The 23,817-nt window shown below is 35.4% G+C and overlaps 1 protein-coding gene across 24 annotated transcripts in view; it reads right to left on the bottom strand.

The window, feature by feature from the left end:
* The window catches only part of akap9 (A kinase (PRKA) anchor protein 9), a 142,647-nt gene that overhangs the window by 92,021 nt on the left and 26,809 nt on the right, over nucleotides 1-23,817 (bottom strand). For 11 of the 24 annotated variants that reach the window (XM_073931264.1, XM_073931278.1, XM_073931271.1 and 8 more), the window contains exons 3-8: nucleotides 12,061-12,234; nucleotides 6,386-6,430; nucleotides 4,824-4,877; nucleotides 3,691-3,873; nucleotides 1,839-1,994; nucleotides 1,449-1,646 (exon numbers count right to left, since the gene is read on the bottom strand). In XM_073931264.1, the coding sequence (XP_073787365.1) occupies nucleotides 1,449-1,646; nucleotides 1,839-1,994; nucleotides 3,691-3,873; nucleotides 4,824-4,877; nucleotides 6,386-6,430; nucleotides 12,061-12,234 (810 nt within the window). Of the gene's footprint in view, nucleotides 1-1,448; nucleotides 1,647-1,838; nucleotides 1,995-3,690; nucleotides 3,874-4,823; nucleotides 4,878-6,385; nucleotides 6,431-12,060; nucleotides 12,235-12,327; nucleotides 12,918-23,817 lie in introns of those variants that run through there. The other 13 variants (XR_012394772.1, XM_073931269.1, XM_073931270.1 and 10 more) reach the window with 3 other exon arrangements.

Genomic DNA, 23,817 nt, shown 5'->3' with positions numbered 1-23,817 from the left:
TGGTTAATTAAGTGTTGCTAGGCGGTTGCTATGTTCTAGGTCATTGCTAAGACGTTACTAGGCGGTTGCTTGGGTGTTCTGATTGGTGGCTAAGCGGTTGCTAAGGTGCTCTAGGTGGTTTTTAAGGTGTTGCTAGGTGATTTATAAGGTGTTGCGAGGTGGTTGCTAGATAGTTGCTAAGGTGTTGATAGGTGGTTGCTAAGTTGTTGCTAGGTGGTTGGTAGAGTGTTCTGAGTGGTTGCTAAGGTGTTGCTAGGTGGTTCTGAGGTGTTGCTAGGCTGTTGCTAAGACATTGCTAAAGTGTTCTGAATAGTGGCCAAGCAGTTGCTAACATATATTAGCATGATTCTAGTATGAATTAACATGTTCCTAGCATAAATAAGCATGTTATTAGCATGGTTCTAGTATAAATTATCATATTGCTAGGACGTTTCTAAAATAAACTAGTATATTGTTAGCATGAATTCAGCCTAAATTCTGCTAGTATGTTTTTAGTATGAATTAGCATGTTGCTAGTATGTTTATAGTATGAATTAGCATGCTGTTAGTATGTTTATAGTATGAATTAGCATGTTGCTAGTATGTTAATAGTATGAATTTGCATGTAGCTAGTATGTTTATAGTATAAGTTAGCATGCTGCTAGCTTGTTTATAGTATAAATTAGCATGTTGCTAGTATGATTATAGTATAAATTAGCATGTTGCTAGTATGATTAGTATGTTTGTTAGTATGTTCAATGTAAAGTCAATGGCAGTTTTTTTTATAATGGAAGTCTATGGGACAGTTGCTAGGGTGCTGTCAGTGGTTGCTAGGGTGTAGTTAGTGAGTTGAAACGTCATCGGTGACTGACAGATTGGTGTTAGAGTTAAATGAGCCCAATCTTAAGTCTGTATGACAGTCTGGCGCAAAGTTATGAGGTCAGAAAGTTTGGTCCAATGTTAAGTCAATGAGACTTTTCTGAATTGTCCGGGTCAGTTTTCAGAAAACCGTAGGTCGGATCAGTTGGAAAAGAAATAGCAACGTAATTCAGTATAGTCTGGAGGTTTGGAGTTGGTTTGGTGGTTGTAGCATGATTGGTCTAGTAGGAGATGCGCTCTTAAAATAGTCTAAGATGTGAGAATAATATGTTCATGTAGTATAACAGCAGATCTGCTTTCTCAAGCCACCATATTCATCTAAAGTAAAGTGATAGTTCACCCAAAAATAACAATACTGCCATCATTTAACCATCCTCAATGCTCATAACCGTGATCGTCATGAGGCATCATAATTGTGGTATTGATATTGTTCTGATCACTCTTTCAGTGGAACAAACCGAGAGTCCAGTAAGCTAGTCAGGCAGGTTTAGTCAAGTCTGCCGGTGTGTTATCTGACCCCCATGAACTGCATTATATTAATGATCACGCGTGTGATTACAGCTCTCCGTGACTGAGTGCCCGCAGCTCACCGTCTCGGCCCGGCTCAGTCTCTCCTGCATCTGTGTGTTCAGTGAGATCTGTGTGTGTGTGTTCTCCTGCTGCAGCCGGAGCTGTGCCTCTCTCTCCTCCAGCTGCTGTTGGTACAGCGTGATCTGCGTTCGGGCCTGGAGGAGATCTGCTGCCGTGGAGCTGATGTTGGAGCTCCGGAGGATCTCACCGGCCTGGAGCTGAGCGGAGAGCAGACAGTGTTCATATAAACTAACAACACAAACCAGCTACGGAGAATCACATCAATAAATACGCTGCAGAGCTGATGGGGACAGAGTTAACAGTGACAGAGCTGACATACTATTTCTACTATACTAGACTCCCGTGTTTATATGACAGTCAGGTTCAGGTGTGCGTTTCGGTGGGCTCACCTGCTGGAACTGGATCTGGAGTTTCTGGCTTTGCTCCGTGAGCTCCAGAAACTCTCTCATCACCTCCTCTTTCTCGGTTCTGGCCTGCTGCAGGTTTGAGGTGAGCTGCGTGATGATTTCATCCCTCTGTTTCAGCGCCTCCTCGAAATCCTGCAGCTGCGCACACAAACACACTCAGACTCAACACAGCGTCTGCAGCTATTACACTCATGCCTACAGTTAAAGTCGCCATGAAACAGAAGATCACATTTTTCCTCTATCATGACGCACATCCACTTAAACAGACCTGAAACAAGAACAAAATGTAGGACGGTGCATGATTTTGTCCTTTAGAAACCAACTGAAGTGTTAAAAGACTAAGCTAGCATTGCTAACAAAATAAAGGAAGACTGATGAACGGAGAAAAAGGCAGAGCAAAAACAAAATACACCCTGATGATCCCATCCTGAAGAACTGATAGCTCCGCCCTAAAAGAATGATAGTCCCGCCCTAAAAGACTGATAGTCCCGCCCTAAATGTCTAACAGCTCCGCTCTAAAAAAAACTGAATCCCATCCTAAATGACTGATAGCCCCGCCACAAAGGTCTGATAGCTCCGCCCTAAAAGACTGATAGTCCCGCCCTAAAAGACTGATAGTCCCGCCCTAAATGTCTAACAGCTCCGCTCTAAAAAAAACTGAATCCCATCCTAAATGACTGATAGCCCCGCCACAAAGGTCTGATAGCTCCACCCTAAAAGACTGATAGTCCCGCCCTAAAAAACTTAATCCCATCCTAAAGGACTGATAGCTCCGCCCTAAAAGAATGATAGTGCGCCCAAAATGTCTAATAGTTCCGCCCTAAAAGACTGACAGCTCCACCCTAAAGGACTGATAGCTCCGCCCTAAAAGAATGATAGTCCCGCCCCCAAAAAATGTAATCCCATCCTAAATGACTGATAGCCCCGCCACAAAGGTCTGATAGCTCCGCCCTAAAAGACTGATAGTCCCACCCTAAAAAACTTAATCCCATCCTAAAGGATTGATAGCCCCGCCCTAAAAGACTGATAGTTCGCTCTAAATGTCTAATAGTTCCGCCCATAAGGACTGATAGCTCCACCCTAAAAGACTGATAGCCTGCCCTAACGGACTGATTGCTCCGCCCTAAAGGACTGATAGTCTAGCCCTAAATGACTGCCCCGCCCAAAAGGACTGATGGTCCCGCCCTAAAAGACTGATAGCGCTGTTTCAAAGGACTGATAGCCCCACCCTAAAAGACAGATAGTCCCACCCTAAATGATTGATAGCCCCATTCCAAAAGACTGATAGCTCCGCCCAAAGGACTGGTAGCTCCACCCTGAAAAACTGAAAGTCCTGTCCTAATTGACTGATAGTCCCACCCTAATAGACTGCTAGCTCAGGCCTAAAGGACTGATAGTCCCACCCTAAACCACTGCCCCGCCCCATATGACTGATAGCCCAGGGCTAATGGACTGATAGCCCCACCCTAAAAGACCGACTGACTGGCTGAGAGCAGCAGGAGACTCAGTGAGTCTGATGGAGCGTGAGTTTATAAGCGAGTCCTGTGAAGGAGCTCCAGGTAGAGGATGCAGTTTTGTGTTTACTTTATGATTAAAGTTGCTGCACGTCCGCCGGCTCTCGCCTCTGAATGAGCCAGTTTGAGCTACTTCTACAGTGCGGTAGCATTACAGGTACTTCCAGTGTAAATAAAACCCCTGTGAAAAAACGAACACTTCAGAAGTGTTATTGCAGAGCAACACAAACAGAGCGCAGGAGTATAAATGCAGGACTACACGCACGGCACGGTGTGGTCAGTGTTGTCCAGCGTTCAGCAAACTCTCTCTCTCCTCATACCTGCTGCACTCCCTCCGTCCCGAAAGCGCTCCTGATGTCCTCCAGCTCGCGGCTCAGCTCCTCCATGGCCATGTTTTTGGCCTCCAGCTCGTCCTCCATGATCTGCATGCGGTTCTGTGTTCCTCCACCCTGCAGATCCGCCTCCATCTGCGCTTCGGTTTCAGACGGATGCAGATCTTCCTCCTGGAGCACAAGCAGAACCAGATTCACATTCACAGCTGAAGTCAAGATTGAAAAAGATCTCCTGAGAGCAGACTCTTGATCGTTTCACTTCAGCTTCAATCTGACATCTGTCCTCTTTAGAATGAGACCAAAGTGTTGAAGATCATTGAAGATGAACATGTCATGTCATATCTATGCTTAAGAAGTGTGTGTGTGACAGTGAAGCGGGTTAAACACCAGCGATATCATGTAAACACAGGAAAATGCCAAGCAGACACATTTGCCCTGTTGATGCGCTGAATTCAGGCCTCGACTTTAGTGGCCGAGAGAGCTTAATGCGCTGTAATCCAAGAAAACACACACAACTACAAGAAACTCAGCAGCAAATCAGGAGAAGATCCTCATCAGTCTGACAGGAAGCACGCTGCAAAATCTCCCAACGCAAACAAATTAAAATACACACTGTATCAGCTCACAACACATGCAAACAGCACAGAACAGCGCAAATGTGTCGAGGGGACCCAGAAATGTGACCCGGCTGGGATTTGTTTACCGTGCTATGATTATTGATCATGTGATCTTTGAAAGATGACTTGTTTGGTTGATTTGAGCATCCTGATTCCAGCATTCCCTGGTCTCTTGTATATTATTAACCTCAATAACCTTAACCTAAATGGCCGGGTCGGTTACATCTTTGATCGCCTTAACATTTGCGTTGTGTTCCCTGCTACATGCATGTGTAGTGATTAATTGCAGCGTGTTTTCTTCATGTGTTTGCATTGTGAGGATCTGCAACACATGTGCTGGTGTTTTTTGTAATTGCATGTGTTTTCTTAATTGCAGCGGTCACCATACCTGATGTTAGCGTTAGCGTGTTCAGTGAAGCAGGTGGAAACCTGAGGTTAGTGAATTAGCGGGGAGAGAGAGTGAAACGAGCGGATCGAGCAAAGTGAACACTGTAAAGACTGTACCCCGATCAGTGAGAACGCAGGGTCACAGTCGCTCCGCTGATGGAAACCATTCACCTGTCAGTTCACAACAGCACACGTCACACACAACGTACATGCTCCAAAAACAAATATGAAAACCGCTTTTTGAACAACAGCAGGAGTTTTTTATGTCTAAATTATGTGTAGATGATTTTTTTATATATTTTTTTTATTTTTGCTTTGTTATTTTTTCTCTGTATTATTAATTGTTTTTATTATTATTATTATTATTATTATTATTAATAATATTATAATTATTATTATTATCATTATTATTATTATTATTATCATTATTATCATTATTATTGTTATTATTATTATTATTATCATTATTATTATTATTACCAGTATTATTATTATTATTGTTGTTGTTGTTATTATTATATTTATTATTATTGCTATTGTTATTATTATTATTATTGCTTTTATTATTATTATATTTATTTGTATTGTTATTATTATTATTATCATCATCATCATCATCATCATCATCATTATTATTATTATTATTATATTTATTTGTATTGTTTTCCTTTAATTATAATATATTTTAATTATTAATTTTCATTATTTTATTTACATTTTTATTATTTTTTATTAAAGTAGTAACAACAGACAATCACGAAAATATTTAAATGCATAAAAAAATTGACACAAAACAAATATAATAACTTGACAAAGAGATATATATATATATATCATTGATAATTGGAAGAAAACAATTGCTTAATGCGCTTTGGGTATGAGAAAAGCACACTATAAGTAACATTTATTATTATGATTATGAATGTGAATTAATACATTTATAATTATTATTTATCATTGAAAATTTCAGAAAATATAAGTGAATAAATAATTACAGAAATAAATTTGTATAGACAACTGGAGGAGAAATTGTGCTCAATGAAAACATAAATAAATGCATAAATAAAATTTTGCACAGCCAAATTTGAAATTATTAGAAACTATGTTTGATTTAAATAAACCAAAAACATGAATTATTTAAAACTTTAAAAGAAAATATTAATAAATTAATTAAAAACTTGTATTTAGAAAACTGGAGGAGAAAAATCTGCAAAATTACATATATTACAAAAATAAACCTTCATTATTAAAAATTAAATAAGAATCAAATACATTAATAAAGTTTGAATAGAACAATAAAGGAGAAACTGTGAATAAAGTAAATGAATAAATAAACCCCGCCCCCTTATCAATATTCAATTTCACTAGTAAACAAATTATCATACTGAAACCCAGCAACGTCCAGTTAATGTGGACTAATCAAGAACTATTATAACATTATTTATCATAATAATACAACAATATTATTATTATGATATTTTTTATCTATTATAGCCATGTGCAGGGCATACAGTAATGTAAAATGTGTATTTTACTAATGGACTGTGGCATATTTTCATATTATTGGGCTTGACTGAAAATCTGGCAACCCTGCAGATGATGAAGCTGTGTGTGTGTGTGTTCATCAATGCACACAGAGTCAGTGAGCACAGTAAAGCAGAGTAAATCAGCATTATTACCTCAGACGAGCAGTCCTCAGCGGTGGTGGACACCTCACTCTCCGGCTGGAAACAAACAGAGCACAGAATGAATACGCGGGCGCCAAGAACTCCTACATTTGTGTGTTAATGGGTCAGAAAAGGAGATGAGGACGATCCTGAGAGACGCTTCAGGTATAAAAACTGCTGCTGCTGTTCTGAGAGCTATTGTGGAGATCATCACGGCTAATTACACTGATGAGGAGAGATGACCTACATCTGCACACACACACACACACACACGCGCGCACGCACACACACTCACACACACACATATATATACACACATAGACATACAAACAGACAGACCCGAGCAGACATATATACATACACACATGCACGCACAAACACATATATACACGCAAACACACAGACTCAAATACATATTCAAACACACACAAACAGACATACTGTATAAATACACACACAAACACATGCACAAACATGCGCACACACACACATTATAGCACGCACACAAACATATACACACAAACACACACTCACATACATATATAAACACACTCACATGCATATATAAACACACACACAGATACATGCATGCACAAACATGCACACACTCATTATTGCATGCACACAAACATACACACACACACACACACACTCGCATACATATATAAACACACATACACACACAGATGCATGCATGCACACACATTATTGCACGCACACAAACATATACACACAAACACACACACTCACATACATATATAAACACACTCGCATACATATATAAACACACACACAGATACATGCATGCACAAACATGCACACACATTATTGCACGCACACAAACATATACACACAAACACACACTCACATACATAAACACACTCACATACATATATAAACACACACACAGATACATGCATGCACAAACATGGACAAACTCATTATTGCACGCACACAAACATACACACACACACATACACACACACTCGCATACATATATAAACACACATACACACACAGATGCATGCATGCACAAACATGCACACACATTATTGCACGCACACAAACATATACACACAAACACAGATATATATACACAAACACACAGATTCACATACATATAGAAACACACACACACACACAGAGACAAGATATATACACACATACACTGACAAATACACAGACACACACAGACAAATACACAGTGACATATATAGACACATACAAATATACACACACACACACACACACACACACACACACACACAGGCATATAAATCTGCTCAAAACAGATCAATAACACATGAAGAGAATAAGCACAACCCTGTTAGACCATGCGCCGCCGGGTGCAGAGCGGATCTATCCATCCTTAAAACAGCAGGTGGATTTGGACATGCCCTTAATGCTTTTGCACTATAAGCTTTAGATTTAAACCTAGATCAGTAAAATAGAGCCCTAAATGTGCATGCACTGCCAACAAAGCTTTTTTACTCAAATATCTTAAAAATCCTTAAACTAGGAAGCGTTTTCTACACGTCAGCCATACAGTGTGCAGCATCATTATTCTGCTTCCTCCATTTGCAGCTCTTTATGGACTCATGGGTGTGTTTGGGCGCATTGTTGGAGTGCTGCTATTGTGAGAAGCTGAAATAGACAGCGCCATTGATCATCTAAAACCTGGTTTAAAGTCCAGCGCAGGGTATGTTAGTTGTGCACCTTAAACTCTTACACATTCATCAGGAGTCGCCACAGCAGAATGAACCACCAACTATTCCAGCATGTTTTACACAGCGGGTGGCCTTCCAGCTGCAACCCAGTACTGGGAAACACCCACGCCAACATAGGGAGAACATGCAAACTCCACACAGAAACACTGACCCAGCCGGGGCTCAAACCAGAGAACTTCTTGCTGTGAGGCGACAGTGCACCACCACTGAGCCACCGTACCGCCTGCAGTCATGATGATCAAAATAATTTAAGATCAGTGAGCAGAAGAGGACCGCTTCAAAAACATTAAGAGAGATCATACTCAGAGTCTGGATGAGTGTACTAGTTGAAGTGCACTAGGTAAAGTGTGCAGCGTGTGCAGTGTTCACGACACGACTTTCACTTCTCAGTGTTCTTCCTCTGCTGGATTTCAGCGGGAACACAAGCGTTGTTTCCACGGCAACAGCAGCAGGAGGAGCACTCGAAGCTGTGCTGGTCATCTGAATATAAACCTGTGTGTGTGTGTGTGTGTGTGTGTTGCACATGTCCTTGAAAAGACACTGAACTCTGCTGTCACTGAGTAAAGATTTAATTCAACATTGAGCATGAGCCCACACACACACTTACACACACACTCACCCACACACACGAACAACATTACTGTCCTGCAGGAGAAAAAACACACACATTTTTACTGAGCAGTGAATAGAGCAGAGATCACACACACACACACACACACTTCTGCAAGGACATCACACACACCTTTACAATAAACTCAACAACAAATACACAGACATACATATACACACTGATACAATGTTTGTGCACACACACACAAACAAAAACACACACAGACACACACACACTTTAGTCCATGCACATGCATGCACACCCACACACACACATCCACTTACAGATATGCGCGCTCACACACACACACACACACACACACATATACAGATATACACATACACACACAAATACATTTAACTTTTGTACACACAAATACAGATACAACCACACACAAACACACACACACACACACACACACACACACACACAGACACACAGACACAAACACACACACACACACACACACAGACACAAACACACACACACACACACACACACACACACACACACACAAACACACACACACACACAAACACACACACACACACAAACACACACACACACACACACACACACACACACACACACACACACACACACAGACACAAACAGACACACACACACACACACACACACACACACACACACAGACACAAACACACACAAACACACACACACACACACACACACACACACACACACACTCTCTGCTTAAGCAGTTTTCTGTTGCCAGGGTAACCACTAATTTCACTCATCTTGAACTATAAGATTCCCCTGCCGGAGCTTTAAAAGCTTCATTTGCATCTGTATAATTACAGAATGTAAACATTTAATGAGCACAAACCCACAAGACGCCTGTTAACACACACACACACACACACACACTTTATAACTCTTCTTCATACGCCTGTCTGATATTAATTGTAATGGATAATATGGCAATTATCATTTTATAATGATAAACTGACAACACACACACACACACACACACACAGGGGAAGATTATTAGAACATACAATCTGGCAATAATCATTAATAATATTACACATTATTACTATTAAGTTATGATGAAAGCAGAAACTACTGCCGACGTTTTGAAAATATAAAAATAGATTTATTGATAATATTTTGAGGGGGGGGGGGCACGGTGATTAAGTGGTGTCGCACTGTGGTCAGCAAGAAGGTCTCTGGTTTGAGTCCCGGCTGGGTCAGTTGGTGTTTCTGTGTGGAGTTTGCATGTTCTCCCCGTGTTGGCGTGGGTTTCCTCTAGGGGTGTCATAATCAATAGTTTCTTCGATGCACCCCAATGCAAACGCAAACAATTCATAAGTAATTGTAACTTAGAAAGTAAATAATTAAATAAGCAAATAAGTAAATAAAAGAGGTAACTAAATAACTAAGTAAATAAATAAATAAGTAGATAAAGCAAAATAAGCAAAAGCAAAAGAAATAAGCAATTAAATAACTAATAGTAACTAAGTAAATAAATTATTGAATAAAATAACTAAATAGCTAAATAATTAAATAAATAAGTAGGTAAATAAGTTAATAAGCAAATAAATAACTAAGTAAATAAGTAGATAAATAAGCAATTACATAACTAATAGTAACGAAGTAAATAAATAAGTAATTAAGTAAGCAAATAAGTAAGCTAGTAAGTAATTAAGTAGGTAAAAAAATAAGTTGGTAAGAAAATAATTAAATAAGTAAAAAAAATAAGTCGTTAAATAAGTAAGTAAACAAATTAGTAAAAGTACATACAAGTAAGTAAGTACATTAATAAATGAATTAATTAATTAATTAATAAACATGATCTTTTTTCTGGTAGTTATAAAAAGTATTTTTAATGGTTTAATTTAACTTAGTATTACACAATAAAATAAATAAATAGGTAAATAAATAAGTAAATAAGTAAATCGGTAAATAAATAAGTAAATAGGTAAAAAAATAAGTAAAAAAAATAAGTTATTGGGTAAATAAATAAGTAAATAGGTAAAAAAAATAAGTTAAAAAATAAGTTATTGGGTAAATAAATAAGTAAATAGGTAAATAAGTAAATAAATGAGTAAATAAGTAAATAAATGAGTAAATAGGTAAATAAATAAGTAAATAAAAAGTAAATAAGTAACAAAATAAATGAATAAATAAGTAAATAAATGATTGAATTAATAAATAAACTTTTAAAATCTTTTTCAGGTAGTTCTAAAAAATATATTTTTGAATTATTTAATTTAACTTAAGTTAAAATAACTAAAACAAAAATAATTGCAAAATAGAGACAATCAAAAAAATATATTAAAAATGACAAAAATAAAACAACATCACTACAACTTTGGCTAAAAAGAAAACGTTTCTGTACTAGAATTTTGCTGAATCAATTCTAACAACAAAGATTACCATAAAAACTGCATTTTGTGTGTTGAAATTTGACTGTTGCTTTATTATTATTATTATTATTATTATAAAGTTGATTCATTACACATTAACAAATGAACAATTTATAATAAAATTTGTACCCAGACATTTAAAAAAGAATTACATTAACAGCAGTAATCCACGAAACCAAGACATTTTCATCCAAGGTTATCATACCGTCAGATTCTTATAGCGGCCCGTGCCCACTCTAGACATTATAATCTCCTTGCTTCTATACTCAATCTGTTTTAATAGGCATTATAGGCAGGGTGCGAATTATACACGGACAATCAGGGGGACAAAATATCCGATAATGCTAGTTTGTGTAATGCTTCAGTGAATCAAATGTATGCATTTATTTAAATTACATCTAATATATTAATAAAATGCATTTAAATGTTCAGTGTTTTGTGTCATATTTAGTGTTTCCTCACCTACAGTATCCTCTGATTAGCTATCTCAGATGTTACTGTAGGTTAAACTATACAAACTATGCAGCTAATGTGACTTTACTTTCAGCCATATATAAAAACAAACAGCTCTTACAGGAGAAAAGTGTCTTGTGAATGGTGACGGTGTCCACCGGTGCTCTAGATCTGCCGGTTTAAGACTTGCTCTGGCATATACTGATTGGCCTGATTATGCATTTACAATGGTATGACCCGTTATAGGGGTGGTCAAATGTGTTTGTGTTATCTAAAATGTAAATTATTAATATTAATATTAAATATAGAGATAAGAGCAAACTATTTCCCACTATTTAAACGACTGACCCCCCATACATGTTGTTTTGATGTCCTTCAGGGGGGGTCAAGCATTAATTGCAGGGTCAATCCTCCTCAAACCCCTTCTGTAAATCTCACTGATCATATGTCGCCTTTAACTAAGCTAATAGTGAAGTGTGTGAGTGTATAGTGAGAGTAACCGCTCACCTCGATGGTGTAGGTCTGGTCATGAGTGACGGTTTCTCCACTGCGCAGAGTTTTGGAGACAGAAAACACCGTATTGGCAGACTCTCCCTCAGTCGGCTCCAGCTCCGGCTTCTTCTTTTTCTTCTTCTTCTTCTGTCCATCAGATTGAGCTTTCCTCTGCCGGTACTCGGCCAGCTGCACACACACACACACACACACACCCAGATGAGTGAATCAAACACACACAGGCCACAAAAACACAACAGTCGCAGTGTAAAGCGGACGCACAGTAAAGCGGCAGAGTCTGGAGAAGCTGAGGCGAATCATGGCCGACTGTTGATCCTCGCCGCACTAAATAACAGCATCAGTAAATCCTGCAACTCTTCACCTCAGCAGATTAACAGCACAGACAGACGCTGGCGTGCAGGAAGTCAGACATCTGCTTCATTAATATGCACAGACGGACACCTTCAACTTTACTGTCATCACACACGGTCACACTAAATGTGCTGTCTCGCAGAACCATGGAGAGACATACACAAACATTGAAAGAAATATGAACACAACACCAGACGCAAGACCAGTTCGCAGCCTTTATCTTCAAATATTTTAACAGAAATTGATGTTTTTATTAAATCTCTTAGACTAGTTAATAACAAGAAAAGTGATAGATTCTTAAAAAAAGATTTTTATGATAAATATTTTGGAAGTGTCACGGATACACAAGTCCTTCTTTCCTCTTGCTGTATTTGTGTTATGTATGTATATGTTTAAACTTTTTTTTTCTTTCTTTTCTCTCTTTTGTTTCTCTTTTTATTAAATTTTTTATATGTTTATATTATTTATCTTGATCTGTTATTATCATTGTGTTTTTTCTGTAAAAATGAATTTTGTATGTTTGTTATTGAACTAAAAAAAAACAAAAAAAGGTAAAATTCAAACAGCACACAAAAATAAATAAATAAATAAATAAATAAATAAGACAAAATTCAAACAGCACACAAAAATAAATAAATAAATAAATAAAAAGGCAAAATTCAAACAGCACACAAAAATAAATAAATAAATAAATAAAAAGGCAAAATTCAAACAGCACTCAAAAAATAAATAAATAAAAATGCAAAATTCAAACAGCACACAAAAATAAATAAATAAATAAATAAAAAGACAAAATTCAAACAGCACACAAAAATAAATAAATAAATAAATAAATAAAAAGACAAAATTCAAACAGCACACAAAAATAAATAAATAAATAAAAAGGCAAAATTCAAACAGCACACAAAAATAAATAAATAAATAAATAAAAAGGCAAAATTCAAACAGCACACAAAAATAAATAAATAAATAAATAAAAAGGCAAAATTCAAACAGCACACAAAAATAAATAAATAAATAAATAAAAAGACAAAATTCAAACAGCACACAAAAATAAATAAATAAATAAAAAGGCAAAATTTAAACAGCACACAAAAATAAATAAATAAATAAAAAGGCAAAATTCAAACAGCACTCAAAAATAAATAAATAAATAAATAAAAAGACAAAATTCAAACAGCACACAAAAATAAATAAATAAATAAATAAAAAGACAAAATTCAAACAGCACACAAAAATAAATAAATAAATAAAAAGGCAAAATTTAAACAGCACACAAAAATAAATACATAAATAAATAAAAAGGCAAAATTCAAACAGCACTCAAAAAATAAATACATAAATAAATAAAAAGGCAAAATTCAAACAGCACACAAAAATAAATAAATAAATAAATAAATAAGGCAAAATTCAAACAGCACTCAAAAATGAATAAATAAATAAATAAATAAATAAATAAAGGCAAAATTCAAACAGCACACAAAAATAAATAAATAAATAAATAAAAAGGTAAAATTCAAACAGCACTCAAAAATGAATAAATAAATAAATAAAAAGGCAAAATTCAAACAGCACTCAAAAATGAATAAATAAATAAATAAATAAATAAATAAATAAATAAAGGCAAAATTCAAACAGCACTCACTAAAAAAAATTCACTAATGTTGATCCTGGACCATCAAGTTTAAAATTCACTAATGTTGATCCTGGACCATCAAGAATAAAATTCACTAATGTTGATCCTGGACCATCAAGTTTAAAATTCACTAATGTTGATCCTGGACCATCAAGAATAAAATTCACTAATGTTGATCCTGGACCATCAAGTTTAAAATTCACTAATGTTGATCCTGGACCATCAAGAATAAAATTCACTAATGTTGATCCTGGACCATCAAGTTTAAAATTCACTAATGTTGATCCTGGACCATCAAGAATAAAATTCACTAATGTTGATCCTGGACCATCAAGATTATGAATTCACTAATGTTGATCCTGGACCATCAAGATTATGAATTCACTAATGTTGATCCTGGACCATCAAGAATAAAATTCACTAATGTTGATCCTGGACCATCAAGTTTAAAATTCACTAATGTTGATCCTGGACCATCAAGATTAAAATTCACTAATGTTGATCCTGGACCATCAAGAATAAAATTCACTAATGTTGATCCTGGACCATCAAGATTAAAATTCACTAATGTTGATCCTGGACCATCAAGATTATGAATTCACTAATGTTGATCCTGGACCATCAAGATTATGAATTCACTAATGTTGATCCTGGACCATCAAGTTTATAAAATCACTAATGTTGATCCTGGACCATCAAGTTTAAAATTCACCAATGTTGATCCTGGACCATCAAGATTAAAATTCACTAATGTTGATCCTGGACCATCAAGATTAAAATTCACCAATGTTGATCCTGGACCATCAAGTTTATAAAATCACTAATGTTGATCCTGGACCATCAAGTTTAAAATTCACCAATGTTGATCCTGGACCATCAAGATTAAAATTCACTAATGTTGATCCTGGACCATCAAGATTAAAATTCACCAATGTTGATCCTGGACCATCAAGTTTATAAAATCACTAATGTTGATCCTGGACCATCAAGTTTAAAATTCACTAATGTTGATCCTGGACCATCAAGATTAAAATTCACTAATGTTGATCCTGGACCATCAAGATTATGAATTCACTAATGTTGATCCTGGACCATCAAGATTAAAATTCACTAATGTTGATCCTGGACCATCAAGATTATGAATTCACCAATGTTGATCCTGGACCATCAAGTTTATAAAATCACTAATGTTGATCCTGGACCATCAAGAATAAAATTCACTAATGTTGATCCTGGACCATCAAGATTAAAATTCACTAATGTTGATCCTGGACCATCAAGAATAAAATTCACTAATGTTGATCCTGGACCATCAAGATTATGAATTCACTAATGTTGATCCTGGACCATCAAGATTAAAATTCACTAATGTTGATCCTGGACCATCAAGATTATGAAATCACTAATGTTGATCCTGGACCATCAAGATTAAAATTCACTAATGTTGATCCTGGACCATCAAGATTAAAATTCACTAATGTTGATCCTGGACCATCAAGATTATGAAATCACTAATGTTGATCCTGGACCATCAAGAATAAAATTCACTAATGTTGATCCTGGACCATCAAGATTAAAATTCACTAATGTTGATCCTGGACCATCAAGAATAAAATTCACTAATGTTGATCCTGGACCATCAAGTTTAAAATTCACTAATGTTGATCCTGGACCATCAAGATTAAAATTCACTAATGTTGATCCTGGACCATCAAGATTAAAATTCACTAATGTTGATCCTGGACCATCAAGTTTATAAATTCACTAATGTTGATCCTGGACCATCAAGATTATGAATTCACTAATGTTGATCCTGGACCATCAAGAATAAAATTCACTAATGTTGATCCTGGACCATCAAGAATAAAATTCACTAATGTTGATCCTGGACCATCAAGTTTATAAATTCACTAATGTTGATCCTGGACCATCAAGATTAAAATTCACTAATGTTGATCCTGGACCATCAAGATTATGAATTCACTAATGTTGATCCTGGACCATCAAGAATAAAATTCACTAATGTTGATCCTGGACCATCAAGAATAAAATTCACTAATGTTGATCCTGGACCATCAAGATTAAAATTCACTAATGTTGATCCTGGACCATCAAGTTTATAAATTCACTAATGTTGATCCTGGACCATCAAGAATAAAATTCACTAATGTTGATCCTGGACCATCAAGATTAAAATTCACTAATGTTGATCCTGGACCATCAAGATTATGAATTCACTAATGTTGATCCTGGACCATCAAGTTTATAAATTCACTAATGTTGATCCTGGACCATCAAGATTATGAATTCACTAATGTTGATCCTGGACCATCAAGTTTATAAATTCACTAATGTTGATCCTGGACCATCAAGATTAAAATTCACTAATGTTGATCCTGGACCATCAAGTTTATAAATTCACTAATGTTGATCCTGGACCATCAAGATTAAAATTCACTAATGTTGATCCTGGACCATCAAGTTTATAAATTCACTAATGTTGATCCTGGACCATCAAGTTTAAAATTCACCAATGTTGATCCTGGACCATCAAGATTAAAATTCACTAATGTTGATCCTGGACCATCAAGTTTAAAATTCACTAATGTTGATCCTGGACCATCAAGATTAAAATTCACTAATGTTGATCCTGGACCATCAAGATTAAAATTCACTAATGTTGATCCTGGACCATCAAGATTATGAATTCACTAATGTTGATCCTGGACCATCAAGATTAAAATTCACTAATGTTGATCCTGGACCATCAAGTTTAAAATTCACTAATGTTGATCCTGGACCATCAAGATTAAAATTCACTAATGTTGATCCTGGACCACCAAGATTATGAATTCACTAATGTTGATCCTGGACCATCAAGAATAAAATTCACTAATGTTGATCCTGGACCACCAAGATTATGAATTCACTAATGTTGATCCTGGACCATCAAGTTTAAAATTCACTAATGTTGATCCTGGACCATCAAGTTTAAAATTCACTAATGTTGATCCTGGACCATTAAGATAAAAATTCACTAATGTTGATCCTGGACCATCAAGTTTATAACATCACTAATGTTGATCCTGGACCATTAAGATAAAAATTCACTAATGTTGATCCTGGACCATCAAGTTTAAAATTCACTAATGTTGATCCTGGACCATCAAGATTAAATTTCACTAATGTTGATCCTGGACCATCAAGTTTAAAATTCACTAATGTTGATCCTGGACCATCAAGTTTATAACATCACTAATGTTGATCCTGGACCATTAAGATTAAAATTCACTAATGTTGATCCTGGACCATCAAGTTTAAAATTCACTAATGTTGATCCTGGACCATCAAGATTAAATTTCACTAATGCTGATCCTGGACCATCAAGTTTAAAATTCACCAATGTTGATCCTGGACCATCAAGTTTAAAATTCACTAATGTTGATCCTGGACCATCAAGATTAAAATTCACTAATGTTGATCCTGGACCATCAAGATTAAAATTCACTAATGTTGATCCTGGACCATTAAGATAAAAATTCACTAATGTTGATCCTGGACCATCAAGAATAAAATTCACTAATGTTGATCCTGGACCATCAAGTTTATAAAATCACTAATGTTGATCCTGGACCATTAAGATAAAAATTCACTATAGTTGATCCTGGACCATCAAGTTTAAAATTCACTAATGTTGATCCTGGACCATCAAGTTTAAAATTCACTAATGTTGATCCTGGACCATCAAGTTTAAAATTCACTAATGTTGATCCTGGACCATCAAGTTTAAAATTCACTAATGTTGATCCTGGACCATCAAGTTTAAAATTCACTAATGTTGATCCTGGACCATCAAGTTTAAAATTCACTAATGTTGATCCTGGACCATCAAGAATAAAATTCACTAATGTTGATCCTGGACCATCAAGATTATGAATTCACAAATGTTGATCCTGGACCATCAAGTTTAAAATTCACTAATGTTGATCCTGGACCATCAAGTTCATAAAATCACTAATGTTGATCCTGGACCATTAAGATAAAAATTCACTAATGTTGATCCTGGACCATCAAGTTTAAAATTCACTAATGTTGATCCTGGAGCATCAAGTTTAAAATTCACTAATGTTGATCCTGGACCATTAAGATAAAAATTCACTAATGTTGATCCTGGACCATCAAGATAAAAATTCACTAATGTTGATCCTGGACCATCAAGATTAAAATTCACTAATGTTGATCCTGGACCATCAAGATTATGATATCACTAATGTTGATCCTGGACCATCAAGTTTATAACATCACTAATGTTGATCCTGGACCATCAAGATTAAAATTCACTAATGTTGATCCTGGACCATCAAGTTTATAACATCACTAATGTTGATCCTGGACCATCAAGTTTAAAATTCACTAATGTTGATCCTGGACCATCAAGATTAAAATTCACTAATGTTGATCCTGGACCATCAAGATTAAAATTCACTAATGTTGATCCTGGACCATTAAGATAAAAATTCACTAATGTTGATCCTGGACCATCAAGTTTAAAATTCACTAATGTTGATCCTGGACCATCAAGATTAAAATTCACTAATGTTGATCCTGGACCATCAAGTTCATAAAATCACTAATGTTGATCCTGGACCATCAAGATTAAAATTCACTAATGTTGATCCTGGACCATCAAGTTTAAAATTCACTAATGTTGATCCTGGACCATCAAGTTTAAAATTCACTAATGTTGATCCTGGACCATCAAGTTTATAACATCACTAATGTTGATCCTGGACCATTAAGATAAAAATTCACTAATGTTGATCCTGGACCATCAAGTTTAAAATTCACTAATGTTGATCCTGGAGCATCAAGTTTAAAATTCACTAATGTTGATCCTGGACCATCAAGTTTATAACATCACTAATGTTGATCCTGGACCATCAAGATTAAAATTCACTAATGTTGATCCTGGACCATCAAGTTTAAAATTCACTAATGTTGATCCTGGACCATCAAGTTTATAACATCACTAATGTTGATCCTGGACCATCAAGATTAAAATTCACTAATGTTGATCCTGGACCATCAAGTTTAAAATTCACTAATGTTGATCCTGGACCATCAAGTTTATAACATCACTAATGTTGATCCTGGACCATCAAGATTATGAATTCACTAATGTTGATCCTGGACCATCAAGTTCATTAAATCACTAATGTTGATCCTGGACCATCAAGATTAAATGTCACTAATGCTGATCCTGGACCATCAAGATTATGAATTCACTAATGTTGATCCTGGACCATCAAGTTTAAAATTCACTAATGTTGATCCTGGACCATCAAGTTTAAAATTCACTAATGTTGATCCTGGACCATCAAGATTAAATTTCACTAATGCTGATCCTGGACCATCAAGTTTAAAATTCACTAATGTTGATCCTGGACCATCAAGATTAAAATTCACTAATGTTGATCCTGGACCATCAAGATTAAAATTCACTAATGTTGATCCTGGACCATTAAGATAAAAATTCACTAATGTTGATCCTGGACCATCAAGAATAAAATTCACTAATGTTGATCCTGGACCATCAAGTTTATAAAATCACTAATGTTGATCCTGGACCATCAAGATTATGAATTCACTAATGTTGATCCTGGACCATCAAGATTAAAATTTACTAATGTTGATCCTGGACCATCAAGTTCATAAAATCACTAATGTTGATCCTGGACCATTAAGATAAAAATTCACTAATGTTGATCCTGGACCATTAAGATAAAAATTCACTATAGTTGATCCTGGACCATTAAGATAAACATTCACTAATGTTGATCCTGGACCATCAAGTTTAAAATTCACTAATGTTGATCCTGGACCATCAAGTTTAAAATTCACTAATGTTGATCCTGGACCATCAAGTTTAAAATTCACTAATGTTGATCCTGGACCATCAAGTTTAAAATTCACTAATGTTGATCCTGGACCATCAAGTTTAAAATTCACTAATGTTGATCCTGGACCATCAAGTTTAAAATTCACTAATGTTGATCCTGGACCATCAAGTTTAAAATTCACTAATGTTGATCCTGCACCATCAAGATTAAAATTCACTAATGTTGATCCTGGACCATCAAGAATAAAATTCACTAATGTTGATCCTGGACCATCAAGATTATGAATTCACTAATGTTGATCCTGGACCATCAAGTTTAAAATTCACTAATGTTGATCCTGGACCATCAAGTTCATAAAATCACTAATGTTGATCCTGGACCATCAAGTTTAAAATTCACTAATGTTGATCCTGGACCATCAAGTTTAAAATTCACTAATGTTGATCCTGGACCATCAAGTTTATAACATCACTAATGTTGATCCTGGACCATTAAGATAAAAATTCACTAATGTTGATCCTGGACCATCAAGTTTAAAATTCACTAATGTTGATCCTGGAGCATCAAGTTTAAAATTCACTAATGTTGATCCTGGACCATCAAGTTTATAACATCACTAATGTTGATCCTGGACCATCAAGTTTAAAATTCACTAATGTTGATCCTGGACCATCAAGTTTATAACATCACTAATGTTGATCCTGGACCATCAAGATTAAAATTCACTAATGTTGATCCTGGACCATTAAGATAAAAATTCACTAATGTTGATCCTGGACCATCAAGTTTATAACATCACTAATGTTGATCCTGGACCATCAAGATTAAAATTCACTAATGTTGATCCTGGACCATCAAGTTTATAACATCACTAATGTTGATCCTGGACCATCAAGTTTAAAATTCACTAATGTTGATCCTGGACCATCAAGTTTAAAATTCACTAATGTTGATCCTGGACCATCAAGTTTAAAATTCACTAATGTTGATCCTGGACCATCAAGTTTAAAATTCACTAATGTTGATCCTGGACCATCAAGATTAAAATTCACTAATGTTGATCCTGGACCATCAAGATTAAAATTCACTAATGTTGATCCTGGACCATTAAGATAAAAATTCACTAATGTTGATCCTGGACCATCAAGATAAAAATTCACTAATGTTGATCCTGGACCATCAAGAATAAAATTCACTAATGTTGATCCTGGACCATCAAGTTTAAAATTCACTAATGTTGATCCTGGACCATCAAGATTATGAATTCACTAATGTTGATCCTGGACCATCAAGAATAAAATTCACTAATGTTGATCCTGGACCATCAAGATTATGAATTCACTAATGTTGATCCTGGACCATCAAGTTCATTAAATCACTAATGTTGATCCTGGACCATCAAGATTAAAATTCACTAATGTTGATCCTGGACCATTAAGATAAAAATTCACTAATGTTGATCCTGGACCATCAAGATAAAAATTCACTAATGTTGATCCTGGACCATCAAGATTAAAATTCACTAATGTTGATCCTGGACCATCAAGATTAAAATTCACTAATGTTGATCCTGGACCATCAAGATTAAAGTTCACCAATGTTGATCCTGGACCATCAAGATTATGAATTCACTAATGTTGATCCTGGACCATCAAGATTAAAATTCACTAATGTTGATCCTGGACCATCAAGATTAAAGTTCACCAATGTTGATCCTGGACCATCAAGATTATGAATTCACTAATGTTGATCCTGGACCATCAAGTTCATAAAATCACTAATGTTGATCCTGGACCATCAAGATTAAAATTCACTAATGTTGATCCTGGACCATCAACATTAAAATTCACTAATGTTGATCCTGGACCATCAAGATTAAAATTCACTAATGTTGATCCTGGACCATCAAGATTAAATGTCACTAATGCTGATCCTGGACCATTAAGATTAAAATTCACTAATGTTGATCCTGGACCATCAAGATTATGAATTCACTAATGTTGATCCTGGACCATCAAGTTTAAAATTCACTAATGTTGATCCTGGACCATCAAGATTATGAATTCACTAATGTTGATCCTGGACCATCAAGTTTAAAATTCACTAATGCTGATCCTGGACCATTAAGATTAAAATTCACTAATGCTGATCCTGGACCATTAAGATTAAAATTCACTAATGTTGATCCTGGACCATCAAGTTTAAAATTCACTAATGTTGATCCTGGACCATCAACATTATGAATTCACTAATGTTGATCCTGGACCATCAAGTTCATAAAATCACTAATGTTGATCCTGGACCATCAAGTTTATAACATCACTAATGTTGATCCTGGACCATCAAGTTCATAAAATCACTAATGTTGATCCTGGACCATCAAGTTTATGAATTCACTAATGTTGATCCTGGACCATCAAGATTAAAATTCCCTAATGTTGATCCTGGACCATCAAGATTATGAATTCACTAATGTTGATCCTGGACCATCAAGATTATGAATTCACTAATGTTGATCCTGGACCATCAAGAATAAAATTCACTAATGTTGATCCTGGACCATCAAGATTAAAATTCACTAATGTTGATCCTGGACCATCAAGTTCATAAATTCACTAATGTTGATCCTGGACCATCAAGAATAAAATTCACTAATGTTGATCCTGGACCATCAAGATTAAAATTCACTAATGTTGATCCTGGACCATCAAGTTCATAAAATCACTAATGTTGATCCTGGACCATCAAGATTAAAATTCACTAATGTTGATCCTGGACCATCAAGATTATGAATTCACTAATGTTGATCCTGGACCATCAAGATTAAAATTCACTAATGTTGATCCTGGACCATCAAGATTATGAAATCACTAATGTTGATCCTGGACCATCAAGATTAAAATTCACTAATGTTGATCCTGGACCATCAAGATTATGAAATCACTAATGTTGATCCTGGACCATCAAGATTAAAATTCACTAATGTTGATCCTGGACCATCAAGTTTAAAATTCACTAATGTTGATCCTGGACCATCAAGATTAAAATTCACTAATGTTGATCCTGGACCATCAAGATTAAATGTCACTAATGTTGATCCTGGACCATTAAGATAAAAATTCACTAATGTTGATCCTGGACCATCAAGATTAAAATTCACTAATGTTGATCCTGGACCATTAAGATAAAAATTCACTAATGTTGATCCTGGACCATTAAGATTAAAATTCACTAATGTTGATCCTGGACCATCAAGTTTAAAATTCACTAATGTTGATCCTGGACCATCAAGATTATGAATTCACTAATGTTGATCCTGGACCATCAAGATTAAAATTCACTAATGTTGATCCTGGACCATCAAGATTAAAATTCACTAATGTTGATCCTGGACCATCAAGATTATGAATTCACTAATGTTGATCCTGGATCATCAAGATTAAAATTCACTAATGTTGATCCTGGACCATCAAGATTAAAATTCACTAATGTTGATCCTGGACCATCAAGATTAAAATTCACTAATGTTGATCCTGGACCATCAAGATTAAAATTCACTAATGTTGATCCTGGACCATCAAGTTTAAAATTCACTAATGTTGATCCTGGACCATCAAGATTATGAATTCACTAATGTTGATCCTGGACCATCAAGATTAAAATTCACTAATGTTGATCCTGGACCATCAAGTTTAAAATTCACTAATGTTGATCCTGGACCATCAAGATTATGAATTCACTAATGTTGATCCTGGACCATCAAGATTAAAATTCACTAATGTTGATCCTGGATCATCAAGATTAAAATTCACTAATGTTGATCCTGGACCATCAAGATTAAAATTCACTAATGTTGATCCTGGA

Source organism: Danio rerio, chromosome 19 (genome assembly GCF_049306965.1).
Source record: "Danio rerio strain Tuebingen ecotype United States chromosome 19, GRCz12tu, whole genome shotgun sequence".
NCBI lineage: Eukaryota > Metazoa > Chordata > Actinopteri > Cypriniformes > Danionidae > Danio > Danio rerio.
This window is presented reverse-complemented; position numbering and strand designations above follow the sequence as displayed.